The following is a 23186-nucleotide window of genomic DNA, read 5'->3' on the forward strand; positions in this document are numbered from 1 at the left end:
ACGGAAAGATCATGCCTTTCTTTACCACTTCCACTCGAAAAATCATCTTGATTTTGCAGAGACAGTAAGATTTTTGAAAACGAGCTCCGGTCCTTGACTGAGGGACAGGAGCGATTTTGCTCCTACAGGCCAAAATATCATGATTTCACAAGTTTAATCACTTCACAAGGCAAAAACAAATTATTCCCAATGCTCGGGATCAAATATCAAAAAACTCAAAATTTGGCCAAAATTACTCAATTGGACAAAATTCACAATTTCATCATCAACACTTAGACAAATTTAGACTCTGCATTCAAAATTCCAATTAAAAATAGACCATTCTGGCGAATTCACTTTATTCAAAATTGCATCCTACAAAAGGAAGCTCAAAAAGCTCTCAAGACTGACTGGACTCTGGCCTGAAAACGTCAAAATGAAAAACCCTAAGGCTTGACCCTAATCCAGACAACTGACAAACTAAACCAAAACCCTAAAAAGCAAAGTGAAAACGAGCAAAAAACATGGGTCGCCATTTGCAATGGGGCGATGTGTGAAAACGTCACAACAGGCCCCTATGGCAAAATTTGATGCATCGATGTGTACATGGAATTCTTTGTCCCAATTCGGATATGTCAGGATTGGCGCACCTACCAACCGTGGCTTTAGTTCTTGGAAGGCTTCTTCCTAAGCCGTCCCCCATGCATACTGTTCACCTCTCCTCATCAGCTTGTCCAGAGGGCAGGATACTTGAGCAAAATTTTTGATAAACCGCCTATAATACCCTATGTGTCCTAGGAAGGATTTGACTCCTGTGACATCTGCCTGTGCCTCCATTTCCACTATCACCCGAATCTTGTCTAGGTCAATCTTGAGTCCAGCCTTACACACTATGTGTCCTAACAGCTTCCCTTGAGGCACCATGAATTTGCATTTTTTGGGATTGAGTGCTAGGCGGGCTCGCCTGCATCTCTCCATGCATTCGCTAAGTGCGGCCAGATATGCATCCCAGTTACTATAGATGGACCATTCGTCAAGGAACGCCCTAAAGTTCCCTACTGACATCTTGTCAAATATGTGAAGGATTATCCGTTGGAATGTCGCTAGCGCATTGCATAACCCGAACGACATTCAGTTATACGCGTACACGCCATCTTCCACTACAAAGGTCGTTTTTAATTTGTCCTCTTCGGCAATGGATATCTGGTTATACCCAGAAAATCCATCCATAAATGAATAAATTTCATGACCGGCCACTTCCTCCAAAATGCTATCCGTAAATGGTATTGGAAACGGGTCCTTTATGGTGACCGCATTAAGGCATCTGAAATCCACGCAGATTCGGATCTGGTTTGCCTCCTTTTTAAGGGATATCACTATGGGCGACACCCACTCGTTGGTCTGCAATTTAAAAATAATCTCGGCTTCGAGCATACGTTCGATTTCATCATTCACTCTCATGGCATAGTTTTTATTCATTTTGTACGGCCTCTTCCGTAAAGGTACGGCCCCAGGTACAAGTGAAATTTGGTGTATGCACAGTTCTGGCGGCACCTCTTTGAGGTCCTTGTACGTCCAGGTGAATACATCCTTGTATTCCAAAAATATTTTAAACGCGGCGGCTTTTAGGACTGGATTCCAGTCGTCGCCAACCAGGATGTTCCTTGACTCTGCTTTCATGACGAGGTTTGTAGGTTTTACAGACTCTTCGTACCGGATTGGTTTCATCATGTCAAACCTATGTGTTGGTGCTTCGTTGACAGGAGCATCCCCTTCCGTGTATTCCCCGTACGCTGGCGGAAATTCATTTTCGTCCGACTCCTCGTCAACCTGCAACATGTTGCACCCATACAGCAGCTCATAGTCTTCCATTTGCCAGTGGAAGTGCCCATTAAGGGAATCGGTCTCATCTTCCGAAAATCCTTGTGCCAAAAGGTTAGGCAGTTCGCGCATCAACCGATTCACAGCGGGGCTTACTCCGAGCGAACTCCACACAGCATCTTCTGGGACATCTTCGGCGGTGGCTTCCCTTTGTAGGTGTGTTTCGATTGCCGCCTGTAGGATGCAAGAGAAATCCTTCGTGAGTGTCTTTTCCCCCTCGAACAATTCTTCGGGTTCTCTATCAAGGTCACTTGTTTCTTCTGGTAATGGTTGTCCCATTATGCATGTGCCATGTAGTACGTCCTTTTCCCCGTTGCTCCCAGGTTTTTACTTAGGCAACGGCGCCAAATGTTTTCCCCGTAGGGTGTCAGGTTAAGACATTGCATAAATGACAGAAGTACACAGAATATATGGAACTCACAAGTGTTCTATTGATTCATAATAAGCCAGTACATACAATGATAGCAATATGTTCGACTACAATAGCATGTCCAAAGACTGGAAACAGATACAATATAAAGGAGTTTGGTTAATTACCCGATGCCAACTGCCGACAACCGACGGGTTAACTGTCGATGCTAACACAATTTACCTTAATGCTTAATTACTCGACAACAATGCATGCAAGGTTAACTTCAATTTTTTTACCACACCTATTGTCTTAATAGAAGTGCCATCTAATTGGACCACCCCTTTGGTCACAGGTTCCTATTCTATGCCAAGAAGATCAGCTACCTTCTTAGGCATGACTGAGCTACTAGCTCCTGAATCTATCATGCAGTTGTGAACCAAATTATCTCCTCTGATTAAGGAGAGATAGAAAGGGGGAGGCTTGTTGATCTTGCTTGAATCTTCCTCCTCCTTGGGTTGCACCAAACTGGTGGAGACTGCCTTTCCGCTGAAAACTGCCTCACCACCTGACTGATCGACGTCCTTCAGTGCCTCCTTAAGCAAATCCCTTTGAGATGGGATTGGAAGGGCCTCCCACATAGGGACGTTGAGGTTGGCCTTCTTCATCTAATCAACTATGTTGAAAGGGACACCAGCTGATTTTAGAGGACCCTTTGAGGCTACAAGATCTACTTTTGCTCTTTGGACAACTTGGGCCTCTTCCTGCCTCTTGCTCCCTTGCATGGTACTCTAGCTTGTATCATGGGCGGCTACATTGGGTGTTGGAGCTTGGGCTGATGTTGAAGGTGAGGCAGCCTCCATGGCTCTCTTCTTTGACCTTGTATACTGCAGCATAGACTCACCAATTGTTTGGTTCAAACCACAGAATTTTGCCTCCTGCCAATTGACAAAGGTAGAATCCCCTTGTAAGTAAGCCTGAGTGCCAACACTAGGCTGATTTGGGTCATATTGCTGGCCAGAAGTGGTCGGCTCATCCTGCACCACTAAGGTTTGGACAAACCCTCCATTTTAGCATGCACCTTGGTTGTGTGGCTGATTGCATGGTTGACACCAATCTTGCTCTTGGGCAAGGTTATTTTGCATTGGAATTATTGCCTTTGAGTTTCTTGCGGCTATGGGGTTCACACCATTCAAAGGCCTGGCGTTGCTCCATTGGTTTTGCCCTTGAAAGGGTGGCCTATTCTGCTGATAGTTCTGATTTTGTGCCTGATAAGGTTTGCTATGCTGGGCTTGCTGCCTCTTTAGTGTTACCAACTCATTGCTAAAGTTTTGCAATAGAGCCTTGACCTCATGGAGCTCATTGGAGGATGTGGATGGTGCGGGTGCCATGGGGATAGGAGCCAAGGTGGGTTGTTGAGTAGGAACTTCTGGGAAGAGAGGCATTGGAGGCCTTGGAGCTATCTTCCCAACCTGAATCAAACAATTTTCTGCTCTTATGGCTATGTCATATGCACCCGGTAGAGAGGCTCCAACCATTGATTGTACCATGACAGCTATATTGCTATTGAGAGCTCTAAGATAATACAAGAAGGCATGATTTGGAGATGGCTTCACTAGAGAAGGACTTCTATTCCATGTCTTATGGAATCTAAAATTGAAATCTCCCATGAACTCGTGGGGTGCCCTCTTGATCATAGTCAACTGCTCCACAACTGATAGGTGATCACTTTTGTATTCGAAATGGTTGCAAAACCTCTCCCCCAATTCGTCCCAATTGTGAATGGAGCTAGACGGCAACCCTCTATACCACTGCAAAGCTTTGCCTTTCAAAGATGTGGCTAAGAGTCTAACAGCAACATCATCCTGAGTGATATTATGGACGGAGCAGATGTTTGCAATATCCTGAATGTGCTCAATAGGGGTAGTAGCCGTTTCACCAATGAAGTATGGTATGCTCTTCAACGCAGCCACTGGTATGTCATTCCATTGAGTCAAAACAAGGGGACTCCCCCCATTGAAGGTAACAAAAACCTGATTTCTTGCCATGTGAAACAATGGTCTATTGATATAAGTGGTGGGAGCCCTTGATAGTAATGGTCTTGTAAATGGAGGGGTAGAATGAGACCTGGGAGATGGAGTGTTTACAACCCTAACCTCCCTAACTGGTGATAATGAAGGTCTACCTCTCCGCCTTCTAGAGCCTGAAGATGAGAGTTCTTCGAATTGGAAACTACCTCTAGAAGACGTCGTGTATGAATTATGGGCATGAAATCCAGAGCTGCAACAAGTCATGAGCAAGCAGACTGAACTGGTGAGCAAAGACTTCGAAACTTGGGGGTCCGGAGTTGAGCACTTCAGAACTTCGGAACCTGGGGTTTCCGAAGTAGTGGACCTAGGAACTTCAGAACCTGGAGGTTCCAGGGTTGAGATGGCTTAGTGACTTCGAAACCTAGAGACCTCGGGGTTCCGAAGTTAGCAACAAGTCATTTACAAGAGACTGGTCTTGTGAGCAGAGTCGCCAAGTGCTTGAAGATGACTGCCTCTAAAGGCTAAGATGCCAAGAACAACACTGAATCCTTAGCATGTAAATCGAATGAAGTCCCATCGGGCGTGCCAAAAAATGTTATCACAAAAGCTCGCACCCTTGCTGAGCTATCAACTCAGCAACCTTGTGAAACATGGAAACAACCCTGAAGTGTGGGACCTTGCGCAAGGGGGTTGAATCTCCCGAGAAGGCCAGCTTCCTTCTTAGTCCAGGTGCAGGTGTTGAACCAACTCAACAATTCAAAACTTACTCCTAAGCCTATCCTAACAACTTGCAGAGGTAAAGGGAAGAGAGAAATGCTTAAAATCAAAGGAGGTGATGCACCAAGATAAGAGATTGTTCCTCTCCCCACCCAAAATGGCACAAGGAATCAACTGAAATACCCAAGAGATGCACAAACTTCAGTTGCATGAGTGACCCAAATGCATGTATGGAGGTTAGAATTTGATAAGTGTCAAGAGGAGAGAAGGATTCCCACAAGCCACACTCAGAAAAAACAAGTTAACACAACATATATGGAGAGAAGAGCCATAGAACATACACCTATGATGAAGGTAAGGAAACATACACAGCATGCATAAGTTGAAGGAAGGCAAGAATGTAATTCCAATTCATTCAAAGGCCAAAGGCCAAACTTACAGTTGCATAAATGCAAGAAAGTGGGAAAGCATAGAATAGCTCAAGCCAGTAGGGAGACAACCCTTTACAATGAGGCTTAACAGCCTTTATACAGAAAAATGGTTACAAGAGTGATCATAACCCCTGTATGTCAGTCTGGGAGTGCAGGGAAGTGCATGCATTTGACTTGTACATGCAAGCAACCTAACCATACCCACAAAAGGCAATTCTGAGAAGGGTGGATTGACTGACCTTCCAAAGTCAGAGTATGTAGACATGACATAAGTCACCACAACAAGCATGGCCCCGTCTCTCCCTTGATGGAAATCTTGCCAAAAACATTAAATGCACTCCTGTGGCTCCACAAAAGAAGGTGCATAAGTCACCAAAGTTGTCGGAGCATTTAAAGCTTTGAGTGTCGATCATGCCATCTGGAAGTGTTGCAAGCCAGAAGTAGTTTGGAAGACTTCGGAGACTTGGGTCACCGAAGTTGGGGGAACTTCAGAGACCTGGGTCACCGAAGTTGGGAAGACTTAGCAACTTGGGAACCTGGGGGTTCCGGAGTTCCGGGGTTGAAGAACTTAGGAACTTGAGAACTTGGGGGTTCCGAAGTTTCGAGGTTGAAGAACTTAGGAACTTGGGAACTTGGGGGTTCCGAAGTTCCGAGGTAGAAGAACTTAGGAACTTGGGAACCTGGGGGTTCCGGAGTTCTGAGGTAGAAGTACAAGGAACTTGGGAACCTGGGGGTTCCGGAGTTTTGGAGTTGAAGAACAAGGAACTTGGGAACCTAGGGGTTCCGGAGTTCCGGGGTAGAAGAACAAGGAACTTGGGAACCTGGGGGTTCCGCAGTTCCGAGGTTGAAGAACTTAGGAACTTGGAAACCTGGGGGTTCCGAGAACAAGGAACTTGGGAACCTAGGGGTTCCGGAGTTCCGGGGTTGAAGAACTTAGGAACTTGGGATCCTAGGAACCTGGGGGTTCCGGAGTTCCGAGGTAGAAGAACAAGGAACTTGGGAACCTGGGGGTTCCGAAGTTCTAAGGTAACTTCGGAGACCTGGGTCACCGAAGTTGGGAAGACTTAGGAACTTCCTTCTAACAAGACAACAATTCACACTTCATAATTCCATTGCTTTTCTCCTTGATCAACTGGGGCAGCGCTGGTCCATGGAACATATCTCTGATTGGTTCTCACTGATGAACCAAGGGTGTCATAAAATGGCAATAGGTCCCTCTGGGGCAATTGCATTATTAGAACGTGGAAAGAAGAGATAATTGAAAAGCTTGCCATTCCCTTAGATGAAGATACAAATAATGTAGCAGAATTTAACACCCTCATCCATGGGCTCCTTATGTGTAGGGATTTGGAAATCGACAAAGTTGAAATAGAGGGAGATTCAGCACTAGTCATTAATGCAACAATATCAGGGACAACGCCAAATTGGAGACTTAAGGCTTTGCTTGAAAGAGCCTTAGAATTGTTAAAATATTTTGAGATCTCACAATAAATCATATTTTCAGGGAATCTAACAAAGAGGTGGATGAGTTGGCAAACAGGGCCGTGGATGGAACCAAATGTGTCTCTATTGGTCCAAGCTGAATCTGACTCTGATTTGACCCTTGGTTGTTGAGGAAATGAAAGTCGAATTTGAATTAGGATCCCTTGGGTAGATGTGTTGATTTGGCAAGATAGACTTCCCATGTGGAAATTGACTTGACGTATATGGCATTAAGTCATTTCACCACTCTACAAATCTTGAGTCATTTATTTTTGGTGACAGGATCGCCAGTTTGGCTTGCAAGATCTAGGACAAGAATTTAAAGCGAATGGGTAGCTGATTCCTTATTGGGCATCCCGACTTGCTCAAAGGATGGCAAGTCTTATCACATACCTCGCCATTAAGAGGCATTTATGTTTCTCATTACCGAGACATTAGGAATGATAGGAGCGTCTTTCCATGAATAAACCCTCTCTACTACTTTGTCGAGGCATTCTCTATTCTAGATTTCCTTCTCTTTGCTCTTTCAACTTCTGCTAGAATGGATTCTCCCATAAGGCTTGTGGCAGATAGAAGACAAATGGTGTTTCTTGGGCAGGTGACCGACATACGTCTTCATGAGGTGCTGGATTTCTCCAACAGGTTATTCTTCCATGCTATCAAGCGAATTTTGGGAAGGGAGTTCCTCTTTGCTGACTCATTGTTCCTCTTTGCCACATTGTTGGAATTTACTCATTGCTCCACTGCCCAGACTCTAGAAAGAAAGAAAGAGCTACAAGGGACTCAATGGAAACAAGGAATGAAAGATCAATTTGTAATATATCATGTCTGTGTGATTGTTGGAATTTACTCATTGCTCCACTGCCCAGACTCTAGAAAGAAAGAAAGAGCTACAAGGGGCCAACGTAGGTCAATAGAACTGAAAAGTGCAAGTAGTTATAAAAGCTAATCAGTAGTGCTTAAAGAGACTCCAACAATCAAACAATGGTATCCATGACTAAATATAAAGCTATGAAGCAATAGAGCAAATCTTGACTTCTCTATGATGAAATTCGCAAGCTGTCTAATATAACTTATGCGTAGAGTAGCATGTAAATTATCCGAGAATTTCAGATCTTATTATGAGGAAAATGCACGATCCTTGACAAATGACAAGCCATTTCACATGAGTTCATGGAAAGCAGGTGCTTGCTACTAGATAACCTTCAAACTCCTCACTTAAGCCACCCACATCATAAAATCAGGGTGATCTATGTAGCAGCTAACCTAAGAGGTTTCATGTACCAAAACCATCCAGTGTATGCACATGCCAGAAGCATAAGCCATGTTTTCATTGCTCCCCTGCTGGAGTCAAGGCATAGGAGCCCATTGCAAGGTTGAGGACCAGAGCCCTGGCCACATTTTTTGAGAGCTATGCAATCAAGATTTCAGCTGTGCCACCAGAGTCCGAAGTTCTGCCAACATTTCAATAACTGCTCGGAAATGGACCACTTCATCTTGCCTAGAATCTAATTGTTTATTTTACACTTTCTAAACTAATATGTATTGTCCTTCCCTCCCCCAGGAAGAGATAGGGGTATGCATTTTGCATCTACTCTCAGAAATTTGTTGTGTACAACACTCATGGACCACTGTAATTTATATTAAAGTTTTTATCAGTCTTAAATAAATTCTATATTTTTGCTTCACTGTAAACTTTGTTTACAAATTATGTTCTCCACAGTACGTCATAAAATGCAATTTTAGGGTTCTGTCCCACCAAATTGCTCTTGGGAAGCCCTTGTCACTTGGAAATTAACAAGGCAAAATTGGGGGCTCACTATTAAAGAGCGTAGTATTCACTCACACACGCTACAAAAGCTTGTCCAGGCCCAGCTTTGTGTTATAAAGAACAATGATGAGTGCAACAGCCCTTATTAATACAAGCCATGCCACTTCCAGTAGCACAGACCATAAAGCTGAACAAAGGCTCCAAAACATATACATGCAAAGCAGTGTAACTCTCAAAACAAAGACAACAATCACTAGATAATCTTCAAATAAGCATCATTCTTTAACAAACGAAGGGACAGCTTACCGATGCCTTTGAAAGAACTTTAGAGAACTCTGTCAGATCCATCCCAGTGGAAGATGACGCCATTCTGTAGAACAATTGTAATAGCAAAAGTTATGGGGACTGACAATTGCCAGTAGGCTATTTCTTTCAACCTTTCTTTGTTATAAAACTTATAAAACTTAAGGAAAACAGTAAATAAAAGGCTTGAAATTAACAACAAAATCAAGAAAGCTAATAATTGTTCCAAACTTCAGTAATCTTCAAAATTTTCCTAATTGCATTCCTACAAACCAAATAAGAATAGGTTCTTATATTAAGCAAGAATAAACTCAAGGATAAAATATTATTGGAGCAACAAGCAAAGTGGCCTTGATTGTGAGAAAAACTTGATGGTTAAGTATGTTTTAGCTAGAGCATACTAGGATGGTTGATCTCCCACTAAGTTCTTGTTACCAGGTGTAAGTCTCAGCAGTAACTGTTACTGCAATGCAGTGGTTCATTCCACTCATATCAACCACAACTTCACCCCTGAGCATTGCCTGGTGCAATGACTTCTTAGGAGACCGTTCAACCCTAAACCATCAAGACTAAAAGTAGCTCAATACTAGAGCACCCCAGCAGCAAAGAGGCTGTCTTAGGTTTGAGTCATCGATGGTCAATGGAAAACAAGAAGAAATAATGACTACTTGTGTGCAAAGTGGACCAGTGCAACCCAAGAAATATGGGTCCTTGAATAAATAAATAACTCCTCATAAAAAGGCCATTAAAGAAATGACTGGAGCACTGATGTGCCAAATGGACCATTCAAAGTCAAGAAATAGAGTCATTAAAGAAATAACTACTACTGAGAACTGGATAATTCCAAGTGACTGGGTTATTGAATACCCTAAAAAATAATTTGGAAGCATATTACTGTCATTTGACTGTGGCGAACCATACATTGAAAATAGAATTCAATAACGTTCAATTATTTTTCCAAAAGTATAAATTGAAACAGAATTTAACATTTTCAATTTTTATATAACGAAGGACATCATGTCTTTAATAAGAAATCGTCTAACTCCATGGTCTTTATAGTGTTCTGATTGGGTTGATAAGGGGCAAATTTCACAGTGTAATTTAGTAACCTGGGTTTTATAATACAATTTATAGGCGTCGTATAGAGTTTCAGGCATAAACGGGGTTGACTTGCATATACCAAACATTATGCAAAAGGAAACAATACAAATAAACTAGGAACTTCTAGGCAAAATTCAGCTGTACAATTAGAGTTTACCTGATATTGAGGTAAATAAGTGGGTAGGCTGAAAATCTGTTAATGCAGCCAGCCTTGATTGTGGAAAGAATCGATCCTCCTCCAGAGAGTAGTCTCTGGACCATATTTCATATATTCTACAGCTTACTCAATTATATGCAATTTGGTACATAATTTTTAACATTAGGGGAAGAGCACATGTCGAGTAATGGCATATTTTTGTGTAAAGTGGGGTTCATTTAGTTACTTTTATCTGATATTTATTTCAATTTTATTTTCATTTTTTGTTTGTATTTTTTTACAATCAACATATGTATTCAATTACTTATGCTAATCTATATCTTAATTGTCAATGGTTTATAATTGTCATGATCCATTTTATATATCTAATCATAAGTCAAGTCCATGGTCTTAGGACCATTTTCATGAGCACAACCCTGATTTGGATAAATTTAAATTTGCCCAACTAACTCCTTTTGTCTTTTGTATGTAGACTTTATTTGCATGTTTACTAGTATCTTGTGTTTGTATAAAAATACTTTCATTTGATTCGTTTTGGACATCTCTCATGCGCTCAAAGATCTCTCATCCTAGAAACATTAAATGAATGAATGAAAGATTCTAACAATGTCTAAGAAACCAAAGAAACTTGTGGGACCAAGAGAAATGAATAGTGACATATTTTGATTTGGTGCTTAAAAAGGAGTAACAAACTTAATTTCCAACAAAATTGTCTAATATGTTAATCATTTGTCAAAGTCTTTAATTTGATGTCCTTACATGTTTGACATGGCAAAAATAGTGGATTTCATCAATTGCATGTCAAAAATTATACTAACCCATGTTCCCATGCAATGACTTAAATGTGTTTTATGCTTACATTTGTGCAGTTAAAATGTTCCCATACAAAATTTTAATTATGAGAAAAGTATAATTTGAATTCTTTCCCTGATTTAATGGAGTGGCTATTGGTTAGGAATTGTAAATAAGTTATAGAAAAAAGGGGGTTGGACATAAGCATTAACTACATACTAACAAAAATGTCACGTGACTCCACAAATTTCTCTTTTTTTTAGCATTTGCCTCCATGAAAAGCTCCATTTTGTTATTAATACTATTAATACAAATCTATGATGATTACTTAAAAATAAGGAAAAAGAATTATAAAAAATAAAAAATAAAAAATCATGGGGCCATCGACTCCACTAATAATTTCTAAATAAGTCAAGCAATACTTGCTAGCCAAAATAAGCTATGAAAATGCATGGGGATTTTCCCTAACCCCTTTTTTCTATTGAGAGAACTTGAAGGGTACAATATTAGATTGCATAAAGGGTAGAATTTAGAGATTATTAAAGGTTGAGTTCATAATAATAAACTAAGTTCATAGTCATAAACTAGATTGAAATCAACAAACCTAACCCAAAGCAAAGTAGAAAAGAATGTTTTGATATTGATCTATACATAAAATTATCAAACATGTTTTATGATGTCAAGGTTCAAAAATTCCATTATCTTCATCATCTAGTGCTCATTCTTCAATAATGGAGCCTAGCACTATCCTCTTATTTATTTATATTTATAAAAATAGTATCTAATTATTTATGATCAAATATATTTCAACAATCCACTCTTTATTCTAGGTTATTATTCTTATTTGTATGCATTTTATGTGATTAGCCTAGATTAATGCTTTCCTTACTTTTCACTTTTCATTTTCATGAACTAAGCCAAGATTTGATGTTAGTCATAGATCACATGCAACTCTACTCGACAAATGATCAAAGATCAAAATGGTAGAATGAAGAGAAAATTTGAAATGAGAAAAAATAGAGACAATGGAAGATAATTTGAGAATACTCTTGATACTCTCACCAAGCTATCACTAAACTAGTGTAGATGAGAAGAGTGTGTTGTATATATAGCAAAATATGGGCATATATTTCCAATAGGTGCATTAACTCCTACTTCTAATAAAAGGTGGGAAGGTTTTCCCTACTTGGTAAATGCCAAAACATGTGACATAACTTCCTTAAGTGAAGATAAAAAAGGAGTTATGAAAGATGGCACATAAAGTCAAAAGAAGGTGAGAAACCCAACTACCCCATAACCTACTTCGGTAAGAACAAAATAGTAGTTATGAGAGGTGGCACAAATCAAAAGAGGGTATGTAACTCAACTGCCCATATGTGGGAGAGAGTTATGTACATGTAGTTGATGTATTTCACAATGTATCCCCATATTAACCACTCCTAATAAACCTAAGCAAGCATAAGTAATATGTGTAGAAAAAAGAAATACTCCCTAACATAAATAAAATAAAAATCTACACCAACACCCCCCATAAGAAAAGCTTAGGCGGGTGAAAAGATGGGTTTTGATAAAAGAATCCATGTTAGCTACCCATGTACATAGAGAAAACCAATTTGAATATTAACTCTAACCCCAAGTAAACCAAATTGAACCCTAACACTAAACCAAATGGAACCTCTACCCTAACCCTAACTCTAAATTGTTAGCCTTAATCCTAATTAAATATTAAACCAAATTAACCTCTAAACAAAAATCTACCATAAATCTAATGCTAAACCAAATTGGACCCTAACCCTAAACCTAATTGAACAATAAATCAAATTTAACTCTAACCCTAACACTAAACCTAAATAAACTCTAATATTTATATTGAATCCTAATACTTAATTAAATTAAACATTGAATATAAACCTATTTAAACATTAAATTGAATTCAATCCTAACTCTAAACCAAAATGAACCTTAACCCTAACCATAACACTAAACCAAATGCAACCCTAAGCGAAATTATACCCTATACCAAATTGGCCCTGAATTCTAAATCAAATCAAACCTTAACTCTAAACAAATTATTTGAACCTTCACCCAAAAGCTAATTGAACATTACACCAAATTTAACTTTGATAACCCAAACATTAAAGAAAATTGAATGTTGACTCTATAGCTAATTAAACCCTAAATTGAATTGAATCCTAAACCTATATCGAAGTTGAAACCTTAACCCTGTATCACATTCAACCCTAAGGTTTAATCAAATTATAATCCTAATCCTTACACTAAACCAAATTAAACCATAACAATAAACCAAATTGAAGCCTAACCCTAAATAAAACAAAAACTAGAATAAAATTGAACCCTAACCTTAATATTAAGTGAATAATCAATCAAATTAAACCCTAACTCTAAACTTAAACTAAAATGTGTCATAAACTTTTGAACACTAACCAAATTAAATCCTAACCCTATTATGAATCGAACAATAACCTAAAATCTAAACCAAGTTGTACACTACCCCTAAACCAAATTGAACTCTAAGCATAACACTAAACCAAAATAAACCATAAATTTATACCATATTGAACCCTAACACTAAATCAAATTGAATTGTAACCCAAAAAGTAAACCAAATTGAAGCCTAACTTTTAAAAAAATGAACACAAATCTTAAACAAAATTGAACTCTAACTATAAACAAAATTGATTAGTAACCCTAACCTTTAATTAAATTGAACCCTAACCTTAATCATAATTAAATTATAAACTAAATTAAATCCTAACCATAAACTAAACCAAAATCTATTGTAAACCTAACAATAAACCAAATTAAACCCTAACCCAAAACTAAATTGAACTCTAAGCATATTAACACTAAACCAAAGTAATCCCTAACTTTAAATCATATTGGACCCTAGCACTAAACTAAAATAAACATTAAGTATAGACCTAATTGAATCATAAATTAAACTGAATTATAACCCTAACACTAAACCAAATTAAACCCTAACACTAAACTAGAGTGAACCCTAACCCTAAACCAAACTGAAATCTAAATATAAACCAAATGAAAACATAACCCTAACACTAAACCAAATTGAACCCTAATACTAAATACAACTAAACCCTAAAACAAACCTTAACACTAACCAAATTAAAATCTAACCCTAAATGAAATGGAAACCTAAACCTAACACTAACCCTAAATACAATTGAACCCTAAACTTAAATCATACTAAATCTAAATCATAAACCAAATGAAACAATAAATACAATTGAACCCTAACCCTAAACAAAACTAAATCTAAATCATAAGCCAAATAAAATCCTAATCCTAACCTTAAATGGAACTACTCCTAAACTTAAATGAAACTAACCCTAAATACAAGTGCACCTTAACCCTAAACCAAACTAAATCTAAATCATCAACCAAATGAAACCCTAACTCTAAATCTAAACCAAACTAACCTAAAATACAACTGAACCCTAATCCTAAACTAAACTAACCCTAAATATAATTAAACCCTAAACCTAAACCAAACCAAATCCAAATTATACATCAAATGAAACTAGGTAACCCTAATACTAAACCAAATTTAACACTAAAATTAAATATAATTGAACTGTAACACTAAACCAAATTGGACCCTTAACCTAATCGAAATGGAAGCCTAACACTAAAAAAAATTGTTTTAGAGGTGTTGGTTAATTGATTTGCCTTTTACACATTCTAATTCTTTGACTTCTGCATGCCCATAAACAAAAGACAAAAACACACCAACAGTTGGATAACTGCTTAAAAAGTTAACCTCTATATACAGGTATAGCTCCCCAAGAATGATTTTCAATAATCTTAAATTACGACAATTTCCATGCACACTTTTTATCAGAAAGCAGTTAAGGCATTGAAGCACTCATATGTCAACACAAAATGAACACTGTAATATTTTCAAGCATAGATTTCTTCTAAATGCTCAAAGACTTACATTCTCCTAATTGGAAAGATAGACATTTCAAAAGTTTTCCTTTTGCACACTCATATACACTACATTAGAAAGATAACAAATTTTGCAATTGAATCAAATCCTCATAGAGATTCACACTTCAATTAATAAACACACAGATTTATAAGACGGAAAATGCTACAATTTCATTCACGGACCAAATTGTCTTTCTTTTCAGAGTACATAGTATTGCAAAGAAGAATATAAAGCTTTTTGTTCTATCTTCACCCAAAAATTCTTGGGCCTTTTACAAGGCTTTTAATCAAGTATATATAACCACCAGGATATGATAGTTTGTTACAATTAAACCAAAGTGAAAAGATTAACTCTTCACGAGAGCTAAAGAAGTTTATCCTAAAAACTTGAAACAACAACTACTAAACAAGAAAAGCAGCATAAGCCATGAGCAACGGTGATGCAATCAATCTCCTGCAGACGATGTGGCCTCCACCTGTTTATCTTGACCCAAAGTGGTGCTTCAAATATTTCACCATTCCAAATGACCTGAGGAGAAGTTGAGAATAAGCTGATAATGTGGAAGACTGATATGAAGTATTCGTTGCTTCCAAACTTCCTTCTTTTTGCTCACCTACACAACCTCTCCCTTATGTGTCTCAAGATGATCGAAGTGAACCACTAACATGGATTCAATTCGTGCAATTTTTGAGAAATCCTCTATTGTCAAGGATTTTGCTTCTTAGATTTGTTGCACTCGATCCTTGAAATCTTGAATCATATCAGATGAGTCCTCAAGCGTCTACTTATCTTCTTTTAGGAGTTGAATATCTATGCACTTTATGTCTTTCTGCGTAGTATTAGTCAGTTCTTTTAACTCCTTCAAAAGCTTGATGGATTATTCATGTCCCTGTTCAATAATTGAATTTCTCCATTATATATTTTCTTTGCATACGAAAAGCAAATTATCGTCAAGACCATGTACTAGCTTTTCTGCTAGGAAATTCATTACTCAATACCTCTGTGTATCCCTCATTTGCTTCAGTACAACCACCCATTTGCTTTTCTCTTTTTGCCAAGCAATTATTTATGTTTCCAACTCCTTGCCTACACACTCTGCATTTTCAATACCTTGATTAGATCAAAAATGTAGCAAGCACCTTGCTGGGCAATTGATTCCAACCATTCACTGAAGACATCTGCAACCATTCGACTTCTTTGAACCTGCTCAAGCAGTCTCTGATCCATTGGCGACCCTGGATCAAACGAAAAAGGAACTTGAGAAAGTGGTTGTGGATAAGGATCCTGTATGACATTGATATACTGGGCCATTTCCATTATGATCAGTTTCATTTTATTTTTATCCTTTTCGTCTTTTGAAGTTCTGGTCAGAATTCTTTTGGTGGAAGTCTCCAGGTGCTTAGCATCTGCAATTTGAGAGGCTAACCCTAAATCAATCTTTTCAATTACAAAGTCCTTCTCAGTGATATTCTCAGCAACTTTATCTATTGGGGGTCTAGCCACCTCCGCAATCCAATGTCCTGTTGGTCATCCACATCTATCATCGCTTCAGTTTTAAGTCTCTTGGACTTTGATGTTCTCCCCAGACACTTATTGACCATGTCCTCCATTGGAATTGAGATGGGAATTACGTTCCTTTTTCTTGGTAAGCAAAGTGTTTAATCATTTGGGAACATTAGATGTTTCCCTTTGTGGAGGTGATTGCTAGTTGGTGATGACAACGACCATGGTGTTCACAAAATCCTCAACTTCTTGGGTTTCCTTTTCCTTATCAACAACACCTGTAATGAGCTTGTCCTGCATCTGAGTGTCCATCATTCCTTGAGTTTCTTCTTTGGAGTCAAAATCTACTACAAGTGGACTTGTAAGGAGTTTTTGGTTGCTTTTCTTACTACGAGATCTGGTGACACAAGCAGGGGAGGAACTCAATGAAGATTCTCCTAAGTTTGCAATTTTGGTTTTAGCGGTCTTTTGATTATCAGTACCTACAATATCAATAACAATGTCAGAAGGGGAAAGAGATACTTGAGAAGTTGCACGAGTTCGACCAAGTTTTCTACTCTTAGGTGAGATATGGGTTGTTGTCCAAAACGATGGTCTTTCAACCATCTTTTTGTCCATCTAATCACATTGAAATTTATAGCCTGAATGTTGTCATCCCCTTTCTTATCCCAATCAGCTTCTAGAATAGGTTGCCCTTGTATCTTCTCGTTGAACTCAGGATCAACAACTTTCTCGCCTTCGTCTTCTTGTACATCAGAGATATTCATGGACAAACCCATTGTCACAATTTGTTGAACTGTGAACCTCGACCACAATCTTCTTCTGACTTCAAATTTATCATCACAGTTCTCCCAATAAGCTTCTAGCTAAGGTTCATGACAAAACCATCATCAACATTTAAGTTCTCTATAGAAAACCTTCGGCTATCAAATTTATGTCTAGCAACATATAACTGCAGATTGAACTTCTTGAATTCAAGTTTAAGGTTAAGGTTCAAGGCATCTGAAACAAATCTACAACTATAGTATCCCAGCTCTACTGGAAAGACAACCCCACATTTTCCTCCACTTCTCTTATCATTATAAGCTAGTTGTCGACTGACTTCAATTAAAATATAGCTATCTAGAGCATACATGGGTAACCTGAAAGGTTCACCCTGAAAGCAGCCAACTCTAATATAGGTGAACTGAGCAAACTGGATAAAGAAACTACCATAAATACCAATAAATTCCATTGCTTTTGTCGACAATCTCCTATTTGTATTACCCTGCAACTCATAAATCAATCTTCTTGCAAAAATCTCATTCCATCTCATGAAGTTTTTTGCATATCTCTGCTGCTGTAGGTGAGGATAGTATTTATATACCCTTATTCCATCAATCCAAGGTTCATGGTGTAAGCTTTTCCAATCTCAGGTGCAAGCAAGCATATAAAATAGGTACAAGGACATATAGAAACCACTCATCCTTGCAAATTTGTTTAAACTCTCATGCAATCTCTCTGCAACAACTTGTCCCCAATCTAGGTACGCACTTCCATTCAACATGACTTGGATGTAGAAATACATCCAGTCTTCCCAATAAAAGGCATGAGCATTTCCTTTCAATCTATTCAACAGAACAACAATATCCCATACTTCTATTATGAAATGCTCTCTCGTGAATGGCTTTGGTAACCTAGAACCTCCTTTTTGAATTTTCAATAACCAGTTCCTAGCAATTACACTTCTGTAAGTGTTTTTCTTCACAGAAAAGGAGTATGAAGTACCGATGGTCCAATCTTCATACGACTCCTTATGAGGAATGCCCATGGTTTCCATTACAGTCTCCCTATCAATTTTCAATAGCACCTCACCATTAATGTCCCTAATACACCTGTGTTTTGCATCATACCGGTTCATACATTCTAGAACTAGCTCCGGGCATGGTGCAACAATGGGAAATGCAACAGCCTCAACCAAACCACTTCTTACAATTTTCTCCATCATAGAATTATGGGCTAGGTTCTTAAGTCTCTCAAGAAAATCAGAGAGGTCTGCTTGTGATAATGAAGTGTCACCCATCTCTGGAAGCGAGCTAACTAAATAGGAAGTGCACCCCAATTTCAGCAGAGTTGGCCTCATGATGGCCCCTCTCATATTTATCAAATAATTTCAGGAATGAAATAAATTCTTCTACACAACAAAGAGAACGAACAACAACTAGCTTCTGAACAAGTAAATATAGAAGAAGAAGGAACAATTGAAACTAACCTAATCATGACAAAAAATTCTCGAAAACTTTCTGAATGCAGATACAATACCTCCGACTTCCCTCACTTTCACGACTACTGAGAAGGTACTAGAAAGATTGCTAGCTTTTGCAACAAAAATGGACAAAATCACACCTAAATCCTAGCCAGTTGTACTAATTAAGTAAGCTCGTGTGAATTGAAACCTGATTTGATTTATAACTAGCATGCATTTAATTTTGGGTCATTCCATCACATGACACATGAATTACCATGATTGTTTGCCATAATTAGAAACTAACATTTTGAACTACCCAGAATATTCTCCTTTTCCGCTCCCATTTTCCCTCTATGATACATGCACCACTTCTACACGAAACCTCAGACTAAGAATTCAAACTTTGAACCTTGAACCAAGAATGGAAAGGTTCAAAGATTCAAGTTTAACTTTGAGGAATAACATAGAACAAAACATAAAACAATATTCACGACAAAACAAAAGGACAATGAACGAGCAAAGACAAAATTGATGTGGAAATAACTTTGAACCTTGAACCTTGAACCTTGAACCGAAAGGTTCAAAGGTTCAACTTCAATACAAATTTTCAACAAATCACTCACCTTTACCATGAAACAAAGCCGCAAAGACAACTATCTTTAAAACGCGCTTTGATCTTGAACTTTGAACTAAGGAAAGGTTTAATGACTTGAGTTCAAAGGGAGTAAATACATGACCGAAAAGGGAAAATAAACATTAAAGGGGGACCTTCGAATTGAAACTTGAAGAAAATAAGGGAGGACTAACATTGGCTCTGACTGGGGACTGGGACGACAAGGGACCAAGACGTGAACCCCAGGATCTCTAGTTTCGCAAACAAGCCTTAAACCAAAAGGATCGAAACAAAAACAAAACAAAACCGAAACAACAAACCGAACACAACAAAACTTGTGAACAAGACCTGCAGGGGACTCCTGCTTACAATTGATATAATTTCAAATCCTGCCCATTATAGGTCAGGGCAAGAACAGTACCATCCTGATATGATAGCTTCAAATAATTAGGGCCTTTTACCTCTTGAATTGAAAATGGTCCTTTCCATAATGAGTCGAACTTCGCATGTGCTCCTTTTGGTTCTCCTCTTCTATCCCAAAGTAAAACTTGATCACCTTGCATAAATTTTCGTGGCCTATCTCTCCTGTCAAAATTTTTCTTAACCCGCATCTGATGTTCTATAATCTGATCAACTAATTTATCTCTTTCTTCTTCAATCCTCATTAAATGCATAATCCTCTTCTCTAGAGAATTTTGAAAATATGCATCTTCAATAACTGTTTGTAACTTTGAAGCCGCAAGTTCTAAGGGAAGTGACACTTGAGCCCCCATGCCATACACTAGTTCAAAAGGTGACATCCCTATGGCTCTTTTTGGAGATGTGTGATCCGCCCAGAGAGATTCATACAATCTTTTGTGCCAGTCTTTAAAGTTTTCACTCACCAACTTCTTCATAATATTTATCAGATTTTTATTGCTTGACTCCGTCTAGTCGTTACCCTGAGGGTAATAATATGAAGAGTGAACAAGAGATATCCCATGATCATAACAAAAAAATGAAATCTCAGTAGAAGAGAAGTTGGTTGCATTATCAGCCACAATCTTCTAAGGAACCCCAAAACGAACCAGAATATTTTCTTCAAGAAAATTACAAACAACATCAAAAGCTATTTTTCGCATTGGAATGGCTTGAACCCATTTGGTGAAGTAATTTGTGGCCGTCAGTATGTGTGTATGTCCGACACTTGAAGTAGGTGACAATGGACCTATAAAATCTAAACCCCACTATTTAAATGATTCATCAATAACTACCGGTCTGAGAGGTACCACTGCAAGTTGTAGCTTCCCAGTGAAAAACTTACATTTTTCACACTTAGCTACCCAAGCATATGCATCCTTAAACATACCTAGCCAATTTCTCAAGATTTTGTAGGTAATTATTGTTGATGAAAAGTGACCACCACAAGCTTCATCATGAAAGGTTTTCAACAGTGACTCTTGAAGTAACTTATCTACATAGCGTAAGAAAGTTCCATCCAACCCCTTTTTGTACAACACATCATTAAAAATAACATATTTAGCAACCTTTAATCTCAGATTCCATTTTTCTCTCAAAGAGAGATGCGCTGGACAATCTCCATAAGCCAGGTAATAGGCAATGCCCACAAACCAAGAGTCTTGAAGTCCAACAAATAAGACTAAAGGCAATTCCTCATTCACTTCATTCTTACTTTCTGTAATTAACTTACACAAACCTTGTCCTCTCACCAATTTTGTTGGTTTAATGTCTAGATTAAACTTTTGTATCTTAGACACCCATGAGGCTCTATTGTTCATTCCTATATCTTTTTGTGTTAAAATGCTCTAACAACAGAATGCGACCCATAAACTATCACATGAGAATGAAGGATATAGTACCTAAATTGTTTTACAACTTTCACAACAACAAATGCTTGTTTTTCCATTAGTGAATATTTCAATTCATGTTTCTTGAGAGGAACACTCATGAAGGATATTGGAGCTTCTTTATTTTCTTCATTCTTTTTTAACAAAATCCTTAACATGGTATGTTCTGAGGCATAACAATAGATAATAAATTCTTTCTTAAAATCTGGATTAACAAGAATAGGTGCTTGAGCTATAGCTTCTTTTATTGCTTCAAATGCTTTCTTCCCCTCTTCATTCCACTTGAATACCTGATTTTCACTCATCAGGTTCACAATGTACCTTGTGGTCTCTGCAAAATCTGGAACAAATCTTCTCAGAAAATTCACTTGCCCAAAGAAGGATTTACTGCATTCCTATTTGATGGTAAACTTAACTACTGACTTGCCTTTACCCTCTCAGGATCCACTTTAACTCCCTCTTTAGAGACGATGTGACCAAGTAATTTGCCTTTTGTAACCCCGAACACTAACTTCTTCGGGTTCAACGACACTCCATGTTCCCGACATCTGTGTAATACTTGCCTTAAGTCTCTTAGGTGATGTTTTCTTCTCTTCAAGAAAATAATTAAATCATCAAGGTATATAACAATTATCTTATCTTTCAGATGACCGAAAGACAAGTCCATAGCCCTCTTGAAAATTGCCCCAGTGTTTATGAGGCCAAATGACATCTTGTTATATGCGAAGGTGCCCCAGGGTGTGATTATTTTGTTTTATGTTGGTCACTTTCTGAAACACTAATCTAGTTATAACTAGAAAAACCATCAAGCATAAACATCATTTCTCAGCCTAAGATTGTCTGCAAAATATGATTCATAACAGGCAATGTGTAATAATCTTTCAGGCTGACCTGATTCAAATTTCTAAAGTCTACACAAATTCTTATCTCTCTGTTTTTCTTATGAACTGGGACAATGTTGGCTATCAAAGTAGAATGATGAATATGATATATGATTCTAGCTTTCAACATTTTGGCTACCTCCTGAAATATGGCTTTAACAACTTTGGGGTTAAAATTTCTATGTTTCTACTAGAAAGGGCTTGTTCCAGGCTTCAAAGGAATATGATGTTGAAACTTACCTTCCCTGAAGTTCTTCAGATCATCATAGCACCAGGCAAACACATATTTGTATTCCAATAGGAGACTTATGAACCTTTCTTTCTCTATAGGTATGCAACATTTTCCTAGATTAACATACTTAGGATCCTCCTTAGTTCCAATATTAACTCTTTCATAACCACCAACATCCTAGACTGTAGGAATTCGTTCATCTTTTTCTTTCTTAAGGGTATCATGATGATCAAAGAGACATTCTAAAGAGACCAACCCTTTAGGAATCTTATTTCCTTTTAGTTGTATTACCCCATCATTTATTTCTTGACCCAGTTCTCGTGAAAACTCCTTACATTCAACGTCTGATCCTTTAAAGAAAGTGGTAGTGAACATTTCTGTGCAATGCAAGAAGTTGTTGATTTGCTTGTCATTCTCAAAAACCTACCAAAATTTTGAATTATCAGGTACACTAGGTCGGTATATCAATTCCACTCGATAGGTATCATTTGTAAACTCAGGATGAGGAATCAATAGGGAAGCCAATACTGCCAAATAATGAGCTTTAGAATTTTGTTCTCTAGGGATAGCTTCAATAGAAAATGCATCAAAACCCTCAATTTCATCCCAGACTCTATTTCGGTAGTGCCTCAATCTCTCATTCTTTACATTGAACAAACCTTTGACTTATTTCACAATCAACTTTGCGTCCCCCTTAACTTGCCACAACTTCACTCCCAATTTATTCACTTCAGCTAATCCCAACAGCAAGGCCTCATACTCGGTAGTATTATTTGTGTTCTCGAACTCCAACTTAAAAGAGAAAAGAATATGTCTGCCAGAGGGGGGAATAAGAACTACCCCAACTCCCAAACCTGATGCTGCACAACTTCCATCGAATTCCATCAACCATAAATCCTCCATTTCCTCAGGGTGTG

At 38.1% G+C, this 23186-nt stretch overlaps 1 protein-coding gene across 7 annotated transcripts in view; it reads right to left on the bottom strand.

Moving 5' to 3' along the window:
• LOC131047986 (uncharacterized) overlaps nt 1–10386 on the bottom strand; it is a 267168-nt gene extending 256782 nt beyond the window's left edge. For 4 of the 7 annotated variants that reach the window (XR_009106346.2, XR_009359042.1, XR_009106345.2 and 1 more), the window contains exons 1-2: nt 10202–10377; nt 8947–9010 (exon numbers count right to left, since the gene is read on the bottom strand). Coding sequence is in view for 4 of the 7 variants with exons in the window: in XM_057981799.2 (XP_057837782.2) it covers nt 8947–9010; nt 10202–10305 (168 nt within the window). In the remaining 3 variants the exon portion in view is untranslated. Of the gene's footprint in view, nt 1–8946; nt 9011–10201 lie in introns of all 7 variants that reach the window. The other 3 variants (XM_057981797.2, XM_057981798.2, XM_057981796.2) reach the window with 3 other exon arrangements.
• Between the last annotated feature and the right edge of the window lie 12800 nt (nt 10387–23186).

Source organism: Cryptomeria japonica, chromosome 10 (genome assembly GCF_030272615.1).
Source record: "Cryptomeria japonica chromosome 10, Sugi_1.0, whole genome shotgun sequence".
NCBI classification, from domain to species: Eukaryota; Viridiplantae; Streptophyta; class Pinopsida; order Cupressales; family Cupressaceae; genus Cryptomeria; species Cryptomeria japonica.